Consider the following 12892-nt stretch of genomic DNA (forward strand, 5'->3'; position numbering starts at 1 on the left):
TGATTGAAAAAATCGAAGAGAGATATCCATTAACAATAATAACCATAAACTTACACCCAATTTTACTACAAGTAACCGATTGAAGCAAGATTTTAGTCCTAACTTCATACCAGAACCTATTACACACTATATAAAACATACTGACTTCTAAGGACATCATTGAAGATAGCGCAACCTCATAAATATCACGAAATTGAACAATCAAACATTCTGTAACACTCAATATATAGTGATCAATAGTAGAGGTGCAAACCAACAATAAAAAGGAAAAACCTCTGTGCCACTTTAGTCTCCAATATTAATCAAGTCAAGCTTTTTTCCTTCTTCTTGGGACCGTGCTTTTCCCTCCATTGTAGGCAAGGGCCAAGAAACGATAGATGAGCTATCCAGTTTTTCTTGAGAATGTTGAATGTAGAGCCCATAAAGGAGACGTACAGACGGAATTGCAATATTCCAAATATTAAGACAGGAAGGAATGAAGCAATGGAAAGGAGTAATGTTGTCAACTTCCTCTCTGTCTGAATGAGTATCAAAATTGTTGCCCCAAAGGATAGCATGGTCGTTAACACAGAAAAGAAGAGGAAGGAGAAGCCAACAACAAGTTTTCGAGGAAGAGAGATGTGGAATTCTTGTAGCTCAAATGGAGAGGTCAGCAAAGAGAGAAACACCACAAGCGAAGTCAAGGAGCTTGCTAAGGAGACAACATCAGAGACAGTGAAAATCAGAAAATAGGGAGAGTTGATGAAGTTGGGCTTGCCTTTATCATCAGAACCTCCGGGCACCGTATAGGCAGCAGCAAAGACAACAGTAGCAACAAGTGCAGCTACAGTTGAACAAGACTGAGCTGTTTCCTTGATCCATTTTTGTGCTTGTTTCAGTTGCATCTCGCGCGAAATTCGAAGCACTCTCTTGCAGTCATTCTATCATTGTTCAGAAGTGGGATATAATGAGGAGGAATTTCCTCTTTCACTCGCTGCAATAATTAGGAGGTAAATATGATTTTTTTTGAAAGAAGCTGATATTATTAAGTAATGCAAAATTGTGCAATCCAATCATTACACAGAGAAAAAGTTTGCTGAATTAGCTAGCAAACCTATTTAACATAAACCCTACAAACTCAATAAAAACCTTCCACCATCTGGTTCCTGCATAGGAGCCAAAAGAATGCCCCAATCAACATAATCTGCATTGGATTAAACAAAGAACCGATAAATTATCTATGAGGGTCATAGCCAAGCCACAAAATCAGATATTCTGTGCACTCCTTGTTTAGCGAGATGATCTGCCATGTGATTGCTTTCCCGGTAAGAATGAGAGTAGGTGATTGAATCAAAACATGAAGCTAGCCTCTGAGCTGAAGAGAAGAGTTTATGATGAATCCAAGGCCTATTATAAGAATTATTCATCCAGCTAATGACATTGGCAGAATCAGATTCGATAATAATATGTTTATGATGTAAGAAGCAGTTAGAGGCTGACAATTCGATAGCTTTGACTACTGCTCTCAGCTCAGCTACATTAGAGTCTAAGATCCCAATCGGCATAGAAAAAATACCTAAAAGTATTCCATGATGATTCCGCAAAACACCACCTATTCCGGAGGGGCATATGATTGTTAGTGCTAAATAAAACTACGAATTACAGAAATGTTATTACTAGAGCGCAGATAGTTCTTTTTTTTTGTGAATAATATTGAAGTTTTTCCCTAAGTAGTTAGTTAGGAAAACTAGTTCAGCCTGACGTCTTAATTAAGTTCGAGTTTTATTACTCGCGTCTTGGAGAGGAATCTTTTTACCGTCTAACGGTTTCTGTAAAACTTGTATCTAGTAAAGACAAAGGGATGAAAAGGGCTCACCTCAAACCATTTCAACTCCTCCTGAAGTTGGAGTGCAGGCCCAGGCTTGGTTACTCCACTGTTTTTCTTCATATCTGCAACATGGTGCAACAATGTGTTTCCGCTTTTATCAACAACTCGACGTATTCTAGCCATTGGTATTTTCTTTTCCTTCACAATATCAAAGATCTTTTTCTGGCGATACATGACGGCCACATCCAAAATGCTCCGATTCATTTGATCGCGCTGGTCAATAGCATGAGGATGTAGTTTTATTATCAGCTCCACAATATCATGTATTCCCCTTCTAGTTGCAGTAAACAATGGGATCTCCTTTTTAGTAGTTAATGATGACAATATCGATCCAGAAGTTTGTGCTCTTTCACTGTCTTTTGCATTGCTAGTGATTTCAGAAGTTTTTTCTCCTTTTTTTTTTCCCCCACACATTTCTTGCTCTTCTTCATCTTCTTCTTCTTTATTTTGGTCTTCCTTTGTTATGGTGAAACTTTTCAATGACTCATCTTTCTTTATTAGGCTTTCGGCGAATGTCAAAGCAAATACATGCTCTCTTTTCTGGTTCCAGATTCTTTCTACCCAACATCCTACATCATGCTCGTGCGAAAGGGAATGAAATTAAACATGGATGAGAACTTGACATTATTATGAAATGGAAACAATGTTAATAATGATAGTAAAAGGTTAAAAAATAGAGACATGCTAAATTATCATATAGAAAACAAAACAGCAACAAAAGAAGAAATCAGATAGTAGGAGAAGGAGAAGTGCATCTAAGTCGTGCCACTATAAAAGTGAGCCACATATTTTTTGTTTTTTTTTTTATATATATTTTTTAGGAAGAGGCTCTATCTCTGATGACTCACAAGGATTATTTGCGTAAGCATCTAAAAAATAGGATGTGAACCAAAACCTCTTTATTGGGTCAAGCCATGAATTAAATTTCAAATTCTTATGATCTAATCTTGATATATAAAGGAGAACTGGCCTCATTTGTGTCCAATACCTTTAAGGACCTTTAAATAGTTGAGTAGGCCTCCTCTTTGATTCCTCTCCGAGTCACTCCCCAGATCTCCTGAGTTCCTCCCCTGACCGCTCTCAAGATCTCCCACCTCCTTCCTTGCCCGGCGGCAACTTTCTACCTTTGATTTTACCTTTAATTTTACCTCGCAGGGATGTGGAACAGGAAGGCCTGCAACATAATTTAGAGTTCAAATTATTACATATATATGTATGTGTATGTCCATGGTATTCAAACAGGAATGTGTAGGCAATATTGTAAGGTCTAATAATGTGGTTGGAGTAGGCATACGATAGTAGATGAGTCTTTCAAACATGCCCATGGGAAATTCACTCTCAAAAGCAGCTGGCATTTCGGCTAGAAGTTGAAGAGTAGATATTTGATTTCTGTCCTTCAAGCTGGCAAGCGATTCATCCAGTTCTAGCAACAGTAAAGCTGTTTCTGCATTTATGAAATTAGGAAGACAAAAATTATACAATATCTTATATATGCATACTTTTAAATTTGAAAATTCAATATAGAGAGGAATTGTTACCAAACTTTTGCCCTATGATAGCAGCGCTAAGGATGGACAGGTTATCTACCATTCTCTTGCGGTGAATAGATAATATGCGGCACTTATCATGCACGCATTTTTCTGGTTTGGATGTGATTAAAAGCTCCACTATTTCTGTATCAGCAAATCCAGCAGCTGTAAACAATGGGGTTTCACCGAACTGATTTGAAATGGTAATCAGGTCTGGACAACGTTCTACCAATATCCTTACAGCCTCATAATTGCCATGGATGGTTGCCTCGTGAAGAGCCGTATTTCCAAATTTGTTTCCTTTCTTGAGAAATGCCTCAGGCAAAGATCCTTCCTTCAAGATTTCAAGTAAAGCTTTAAGTGGTTGCTCTGTTTTGAATTGCACAGCTAGATGAAGTACAGTATCCTTGGAGGGCGTAACTGGACTGTCGATTTTTTCGAAATGTTCCCGATAGTGGTCAATCACGCTTTGCCAGTCTCCTTCCATGGCAGCTCCATAAGGTGCTTCCACTTCTATCACTTCTATCTCTGCTGTCTACATAAAATTATGTAAGTAATTATTGTTAATGAGCAATCTCAACTCAGAATACCGATCATTAATATAATAGAAAACAAAATTAGGAAGTAAACACTCAAAGAGAACTGCAAGTATATCATGCACATACATACCTTTTAGTAATGGAAATGTGCTAATTTAGAGGTTTTAGTGATTAGGGATGGAAATAAAAATAGTTTGATAGTTAAGGTTTTTAGTTGTAGTAGTTTAGTAAAAAAAAAATTTAGTTTATAGTTTGGAAATAGTTAAAGGATGTGGGATTCACAATGCAAAAACTCGGTTGATAGGAGATATAATACAAGGAGAAGAATTTTTTAAAAAAAGGTTTTAAGCTTAGCCTAATTTTTGGCTTACCTTACCAGTGATGGTTGCATGGCTATTTATAGCCCTCATAACCAACCTAAGTGGAACAATTTAGACAAACTTTCCACCAATAGAACTTGCAAGTATCTTAACCAATTCAGTAGAAAATTCTAGAGTTCTTTGAATTGTTGATGAGAATTCTTAACATTTCTAGTGTTCGTTTGATTTCTCTAGAACTTTCCTAATTTAACTTAGCACAGACTTGTAGTTTATAGTATTTTCTAGAATTGACCTCTGGAATCTTCTTTAAGTGCATTAATAATTTAATACTCCTCCTTAATATAATTCACTGATACTCTAACTTGATCTTGTAGTGCCTCAAACTTAACTCATGAAAGGGCTTTTATGAAGATATCTACTAATTGTTTTTTAGTCTTGCAATATTCAAAATCGATTTCTTTATAGCCAACTGCTTTTTATAAAAAGTGATATTTGATTGATATGTGCTTGTCCTGTTATAGAATACAAGAATTTTTATCATAGAAATGATTGACTTATTATTACATAATATCGTTACAGATCCATTAATTTTCGGTATTATATCTAGATTTATGAGACCTTACATTAAGCTTAGACTGAAAAGCACTCTTAATAGAGTCTTCTTCGTAGTACTGAGTCTTTTCTTATGTGCTTCTAAAGAACCTATTAGTTCAGCTACTGACAAGATTGTTAAATCTTTTTTTTGAGAAGTTTTGACAAGATTGTTAAATCTTTTGATTGTTCTATACTAGTAACTATAGAGTCATTTTCTTGTAAGACTAACTAGAAATTTTTCAACAATCCTTTGATCAGTAACATTTTCTCCTACAGATCTCGTTTGATTTACCACTACTTTAACTCTTCCATGATAATCCTTAACGGTCTCAGAATATTTCATTTTAATATTTTCCAACTCTCTTCGTGGTATTTGGAGTCTAATGGTGCGTACCTTATAATCGCCGAGAAACTCCTTCTGCAACGTATCCCACGCTTGCTTTGCTGTTGAAGCTTCACTAATCCTAGGAAAAATTGTAATCGCTAGTGACTGTTGAATCAAATATAGGGCACTAGCATCCTTCTGTTTTCTCACCTCTAACTCCTTTTGTTGTGCTTCTTCTAGAATAGAGATATTTGTTGGCTTGTTAAGTCCCTTCTCAACAATGTCCGTAAGATTTTGAGACTTGAAGAGTGTCATCATTTTTTTCCCCCACAAATCATAGTCGCTACCATAAAAAATGGGAAGTGGCATAGAGATAGATTGTGATGAATTTGTGGTGGCCATATAGACTCTAATGCCCACTTACGATCAATTGGGCTTTGATACCACTGTTAGAGGATGGTGGTAATTCAGGAGGTTTTAGTTATTAGGGGTTGAAATGAAAGTAGTTTGATAGTTAAGGTTTTTTGTTGTAATTTTTAAATGGTTGATAGGAAATATAACACGAGGAGGAGAGTTTTAGGACAAAGGTTTTAAGCTTAGCATAGTTTTTTAGTTTACCTTACAAGTGATGGTTGCATGGCTATTTATAGCCTTCTTAACCATTCTAAATGGAACAATCTTTCCAGCCATAGAACTTGCTGAAATCTTAGCTAATACACTAGAAAATTCCAAAGTTCTCTGAATTGTGGACAAGCATTCTTTCATTTTTAGAATATTCCTGGTGTTTGTTTGATTTCTGTATACCTTTCCTAACTTAACTTGGCACTAAATTATAGTTTGCAGTGTTTTCTTGAATTGATCTCTAAAAGCTTCTTTAGGTGTATTCATAATTTTAACAAAATGATTGGAATGCTGCTATAGCCAGCTCTTGGTAAAATTAAAGTCAACAAGAAAACTTGTTTCCAGAGAGATGACTACAAAGAAACAAACTAGCTTGCAGTTTTTCTTAATTAAGCCGTTTGAGAACCCAATAAAGAACTATTCCTTGATAAAAATAAAAGTAAACTAGCATCCGTGTTTGGCTGTTTAGTTTATAGAGTGAAACTATTATAAGAATATATAATAAAGGTGAACTAGTCTTATTTATTTCTTTTATAAGAATAAAATAAATATATGATTATTCTCCTATAGAATAAAGATGTGAAACCTTTTTGTTTTTACAATGAAAACAACTAAGAATTCCATTTATTATTGTTGGAGCAACTACATGTCCTAAAGTTGAATTCAGATGAAAATCATGGAATTAATATGTTAGATAAGGTAGATAGAAAATGCATGTTAGCAAGAAGGAACATGAACTGCATCAAGAGTGGTGTTTTTAGAATAATATTTTGTATTCGGAATTACTGAGAGACCCTAAAAAAATTCTAAATACAAAAAAATAATTTAACCCTTGAAATTTAATTCAATTTCAAGGATTTCAAACAATTTGTAAGCTTTATAATATGTAATCCATTCAACATCTTTTATATTTGTTTATATCTTTGTATTTTTTAATATAAAATATGTTCACTAACATGTAAGAGGCTCTAAGAATAATATGATTTTATAAGATTTAGTTTTCTACTACTTGGTTAATATATACTATATCAAAAAACTATTTTAATTTAAAAATCTGAATTGTTTAATTTGTTAGGTGATTTTTCAAAAAATAAAATAAAATTAAACCAACTGTCTAGCATTCCATACTATCTTCACCCATCTTACCTTTTTGTTTATTTTTAAATAATTAAATAATACTCAGTATTGATAATTTAAAATACACTTTTTCTTTTCATTGAATTCTTGCTGATGAGCTCCTTCTTTGATATTTTCTTCAACATTAATAGTTGAATTAACCCGATTTCAGAAGTATATATTATGACTTTGTATTTTTATACATTAAGAACTTGATTAATTGATCATTACAGAAATAAATATAATTAGATTAGATTCATGTCAATTGTTTTTTCTTAGTTCAGTATAAAAAATGTATTCCATTTGTTAAAACATAACATTGCAGCTTGAAATCAAGATTTACCTTTTCCTTTTGCAAAGCAAAAAAGAAGAAAGTAAATTATTCTTTGTGTTCCCTTTTCCTTTTGCAATAATCCTACTTTAATTGTTCTCATACATAAGAACAATTATCACACTAAGACTTTAAAGAAGCATAGAATATAAAATTGTGGTTCATGACAAATTGTCCTTTAATTCTATTTCTAACAAGCAAAGGGACATCATTTCCTTCTGCTTAGACTATAGAGTGCAATAGAAATGATCACCAACCAGCTACGAGGCTAGCTAAAGGGTAACTACCCTGTCGTGAAACATGAGATCAAAAGCTAATATATATATATATATATTTCTTTGTTATTTTATGTTGATAGAGATCTAATATAATACTATTTCTTGGATCTCTTTAAGAGTTTAAATTTTGGGGGTTAAAATAATTTTTTAACATTATATCAGAATTTTAATGAGTAAGAGATCAAGATAAGGGTTAAAATTATATTTAAGTGTAATAAATAAATGATTTGTTAAAATGAAAGTAACATTGATTCGCCTCCGAGAACCCTTGAATAGTAAGAGCATAGTGCGAGTCTTAAAGAGCATCAGAGAAAGGGAACATTATATCAGAATTTTAATGAGTAAGAGATCAAGATAAGGGTTAAAATTATATTTAAGTGTAATAAATAAATGATTTGTTAAAATGAAAGTAACATTGATTCGCCTCCGAGAACCCTTGAATAGTAAGAGCATAGTGCGAGTCTTAAAGAGCGTCAGAGAAAGGGAACATTATATCAGAATTTTAATGAGTAAGAGATCAAGATAAGGGTTAAAATTATATTTAAGTGTAATAAATAAATGATTTGTTAAAATGAAAGTAACATTGATTCGCCTCCGAGAACCCTTGAATAGTAAGAGCATAGTGCGAGTCTTAAAGAGCGTCAGAGAAAGGGAATGAAATTAAACTTTGATGAGGGAACCCACGATCTGTCTATATCTAGTAGCATCAGAGAAAAAAAGATGACAGAGGAAGAACAATGCAGCAGAGGATGGTGGTGAATTAATTCTCTTATTGGTATAAAGGAATAAAACGTGAGCACAATACAATTAATTTGTGCAGGATGTAACTATACATAAAAAAGGAGTAATTATTGACTTTCCATAGTTGTATTTGTTTCTATAGTTACAGGATTTCTTGATTATGAAGGTTGATTTGTCCCTGATTTGCATTCAGCTATAGTTTCCATGTATGATGGGTTGCCATTCTGGAGTGTAATAGCCGTTGGAGTATTTTCCCTACAATCTTGGATGTTGACGTGACAAGAGTTGATCAAGATTTGGTCAGGGGATGTTGTGATTCTCTGCTGCTGTTGCTGCTCCTGTGATGTTGCTGCGGCAGACCTGTGATGCTGCTGTTGCTCCTATGATATTGCTACTGCTGTAGAACATTGATTTATGAAGCTGCACAGAGATGAAGGAGATGGGATAGTGTTGCTTGCTGCTGTTGTGGTATTGCTAATAGCATACCCAGATAAAATAAAATTTTGAAAATAACTGAAAAATAAAAAATACAAAAACACGAATAAATACCAAATGGAAATGGATTATGATGAAATAAATCTACTAATATAAATTAATGAAAATCAAAATAACTCAAGTAAAAAGGTGCTCTAACCTATATCAGTACTAAAGAATTTATGCCAAAAACATGAAAATTTACCATTGAGGGATATGAATGGAATTAATTAAATTGTGACAATTTATAAGTTATTAACAAGGGGAAGTGGCCGGCCATAGGAAAGAAAGAAAGGGAAAAGGGAAAATAAAGAGAAAAACAAGAAAAAGTGAGAGAGAGCTTTGAAACTTGTAAGATTAATAGACTTAGAATATTAAATTAAGAAAGAATCAAGTGAAGGAAGATAGACGAAAGGAGAGGAGGGCCGGCCACACCACGAGGAGAAGAGAAGTTGGGAGAACTTAGATTGGTAAGCATGAAAAATTAAGATTCTTACTTGAACGAAGAGTTTTTGAGTTTATTTGAGTAAATTATCAAACAATGACAATTAAATTTGATTTAATTTCTTATATTCTTGACTCTTTAAATAGGGTTTTTATGAGAAATTTGGGGATTTTGAAAAAAAGAAGTAAGCATGATGGAATTGAGTTGGAATAGTACTATAGAAATAGTGAATTTAAGTTGTAATTAAGAAAGAAATGGGATAATTTTGAAGAATGAACTTGTAACTAAGGATGAAGAAATAGAGGGATGAGGTTTTGATTGTTTTATGTTTAAGAAATGATGTTCCCCATCTTATTTGAAGTATTCAAAGTATGAACAAGTGAAGAAACATCATAAGAATGTGAAAGGAAGAAATAAATAAATGGTATGAATAGTTCATGGAAGAATTCTTTAAGTGAGTTAAAAGAAGAAATTGATTAATACTAGATGTTGAAAATGAGGTGACAAATGAATGAAACTTTTGGTGCAAAACTAAATTAAATAAAAGATATTACATGCTTCAAATTTAGGCATGTAGAAGAAATATTAATGGATTTATAATGTAATGCAATTTGATTGATTAAGGAGTTGTTTTGGGAGAAAGGCATCAGGCAGAAGGAGTTGGGCCATCACGAGCAAACGATAGGTGATTCATCACTTTCATTTAAAATTCAAAGTTTCATTATTAGTTATGATTTGTTTTATGACATATTGATATGGAAAAAGTAGTAGAAGAAACTTGTTTGTATTATAACAGAGATGTTGGGTAATTCGTATGGAATTACTGATTTGATTGGTTATTAAAAAAAGAATAGCTGGATATTGGGTAATTCATATGGAATTACTAGTTTGATTGACTATTAAAAGAGAATAGCCCGATTTGGAGTAATTCATATGGAATTACTAGATATTTGTTGGCTATCGAGGAGGGTTAGCCGGATTTGAGGTAAAATGTGAATTACTAAATTGAAAATTAAGCAATGAGTGTTGGTTGCTGAAGTCCTATAAGTATATGATTGATAAATTATGAATGAGTTATTGATGTTGAAACGTAGTAAGTTAGTGACGAAAGATAATTTGATATATTTTGAAGAACTGTGAACATAATAATTTTACCATTCTTAATGTATAATCTTCTTTATTTATTATTAATGTTATATATACAGATATTTGACGAAGTGATGCAGAGTGTTAAATATGAGCTTTTGTGTTTAAATCTTTTTCTTCTAAGGTGTAATATATTTTGTCTTATATGTAGTTGTATTATATGTAAATTTTAATTGTTTTTGGTATTTACACATTTAGAAAGTAAAAGTAAAGAACTAGCATTAGAAAACTATTATAAAAGAAGCTTAGTAATCATAATTATGCATGTTTAAATGATGGATGTATGTTAAAGTAATAATTATTTCAATATGAATCCTTTGAGTTTATATTTGTGTTAACTTAGTTTATGTTTTTTATAAGAGAATATAATTGTTATGTTTTATTTGTTGATGATGTAAGGTTGAGAAAGCACAATAAAGTATTGTTATGTGAAATATTGTTTGATGAGATTTGACATAATCCAGGAAGGTTGGATCGAAGTGGAAGATTGAGCATTGTGATTAAAGAAGTCTAGTCGATAACTTTGTATTATAAAAAAAACAGAAAATTTTGCCGAATTTTCTATAGGAAATTAGATATATATATATATATATATATATATATATATATATTATATATATATAATCATGAATGTTTCTGGTTTTAAAAGGTGATGTTGATGTAATAGCTATTACTTTGATGATATAATTTTGAGTGTCATATCTTCAATTTAGTCCCTCTATTTACGTGTATTTTCCAGTTTGGTCCTTGGTTTTGAATTTATTCAATCAAGTCCCTAATTGACTATCAAACTTTAATAATTATGCACTTAAGCCCTTGATTTGACCAAATCTACTCTTAAAAATTGTGATTTGACTCTTGAATTTAATTTATTCTAATTAAAGCCTAAATTGACTTAAAAATCAATTTTCTTGCAATGAAACTCTCTATAAATTTAATTAATCATTCAATAAAATTTAATTAAGTCCATAAACATATGACTTTGAACTGTCAAAGAACCAATTCAACTCAAAAGCTTAAGCTGTTAGGTGAGACCCCAAGATATGATTTATATTATTCTCTAACACACCCCCTCGAGTGAAAACCCTTTGGGCTTGAAACTTGCACAGGCCCACATTACCTTGTTCTTAATTTTATCAAATAAATGGGGATGGTGAGATTCGAACTCGTGACCGCTTGGTCATTAAAGCTCTGATACCATGTCAAAGAACTAATTCAACCTAAAAGCTTAAGTTGTTAGGTGAGGTCCCAAGATATGATTTATATTATTCTCTAACATGAACTTTTCTATCTCAAATTGAATTTTCTTTGTCAATAGAGCTTTTATTAGTAAAAAATATATTGTCAAAATTTATATTTTTGTATTTTTGAACCTCCTTAACCAATTATTAGCCATTTTCTGGGCACTCCGACATGCTCTTCTCATTGCTTTTTTTTTCGAATATTTTTTTGTAATTTTTTCCTCTTTTTTTTTTATGCGGGGACCAAAAATGGATAATAACAATTGTGATCACTTTCACTATCATTATTAACATTATTATTATCATTACTGTTAATACTATTGTTATTGTTATTGTTATTATTATATATTAGCCTTGTTAGCATTATTACTACCCATTATCATAAGTATTGTTGTTACCTATTTTTGGGTTCCCATACAAAAATAAAAAAAAAATACAAAAAACATATATATAAAAAATAAAATAAAAAAAATAAATTCAAAAATGGCCAAAAATTGGTTGAACAGGTTCAAAAATGCAAAAGGTTAAAATTTGATAGTTTATCGTTAATGATGAGAGTTCTGTTGACAAAGAAAATTCAATTTTTGAAAAAATATATTCAAAATCAGATGTTTATAGACTCAATTAAATTTTATCTAAGGTTTAATTGAATTTATGGAGGGTTTGATTGCAATAAAAATTGATTTTTAAGTCAATTTAGGCCTTTATTGGAAGAAATTAAAGTTCTAGGGTCCAATTATAATTTTAAAGAGTTGATTTGGTCAAATCAGGGGCTTAATTGCATAATTATTAAAGTTTGATGGCCAATTAGAGACTTAATTGAAACAATTCGAAATGAAGTACCAAAACAGAAAAGGTGCTAAAATCAAGGGATCCAATTATAATTTATCCGGGGGCTTGATTACAAAATCATAAAAAACATCCAAGGACCAAATCATAAATATCATTTAAAATTGCAAAAACGGTGTCGTTGCCTTGAAACACTATTCACTGTCTTCTTCCAGCCGTTTCAGCAGTAAAGGCCGAGAGACGTTTTCTTGCAGCAACAGTGCCAATTTTCTTCAATTATGGGGCATGTGTCACGGCTGTCATCCCTCTGCAAACCGTTGCCAAGCCAGCCGTTACCAGCACAAAGCCTTCTCTGACCTATAAAAGCAGCAGAAGAAGACTGAACCGAGGGGGAGGGAAAAAGCAAGGAGACAGCAGAAAAAGAAAACAGGGGGGAAAGAGAGGAAAACAGGGAGAATAAAAGTAGAGGGAGACCTGAGGAAGAGGGGCAACAGACGGGGAAAGAAAAGAAAAGGGGAGAGCAGGAGAAGCAGAAG

General features: G+C 32.5%; 1 protein-coding gene across 1 annotated transcript; it reads right to left on the reverse strand.

Moving 5' to 3' along the window:
- Window positions 1–5776, reverse strand: LOC118044919 (uncharacterized). Its single transcript, XM_073412411.1, has 6 exons — window positions 5244–5776; window positions 3406–3931; window positions 3162–3311; window positions 2856–3041; window positions 1856–2436; window positions 1–973 (listed from the first exon to the last, which is right to left on the reverse strand). Exons 1-6 carry the CDS (start codon window positions 5574–5576, stop codon window positions 875–877), a joined length of 1875 nt encoding a protein of 624 aa, XP_073268512.1. The 5' UTR covers window positions 5577–5776; the 3' UTR covers window positions 1–874.
- Window positions 5777–12892: the final 7116 nt, after the last annotated feature.

This window comes from Populus alba, chromosome 11, assembly GCF_005239225.2.
Source record: "Populus alba chromosome 11, ASM523922v2, whole genome shotgun sequence".
Lineage (NCBI taxonomy): Eukaryota > Viridiplantae > Streptophyta > Magnoliopsida > Malpighiales > Salicaceae > Populus > Populus alba.

Bases quoted from the DNA above. Each gene is read 5' to 3' on its own strand.
- LOC118044919 (XM_073412411.1), bottom strand. From the start codon at position 5,576: ATGGCCACCACAAATTCATCACAATCTATCTCTATGCCACTTCCCATT. The intron at 3,042-3,161 runs GTATGCCTACTC...ATTATGTTGCAG, and splicing joins TGAAAGACTCATCTACTATC to GCCTTCCTGTTCCACATCCC. The intron at 974-1,855 runs GTGAGCCCTTTT...TAATTATTGCAG, and splicing joins AGGAGTTGAAATGGTTTGAG to CGAGTGAAAGAGGAAATTCC.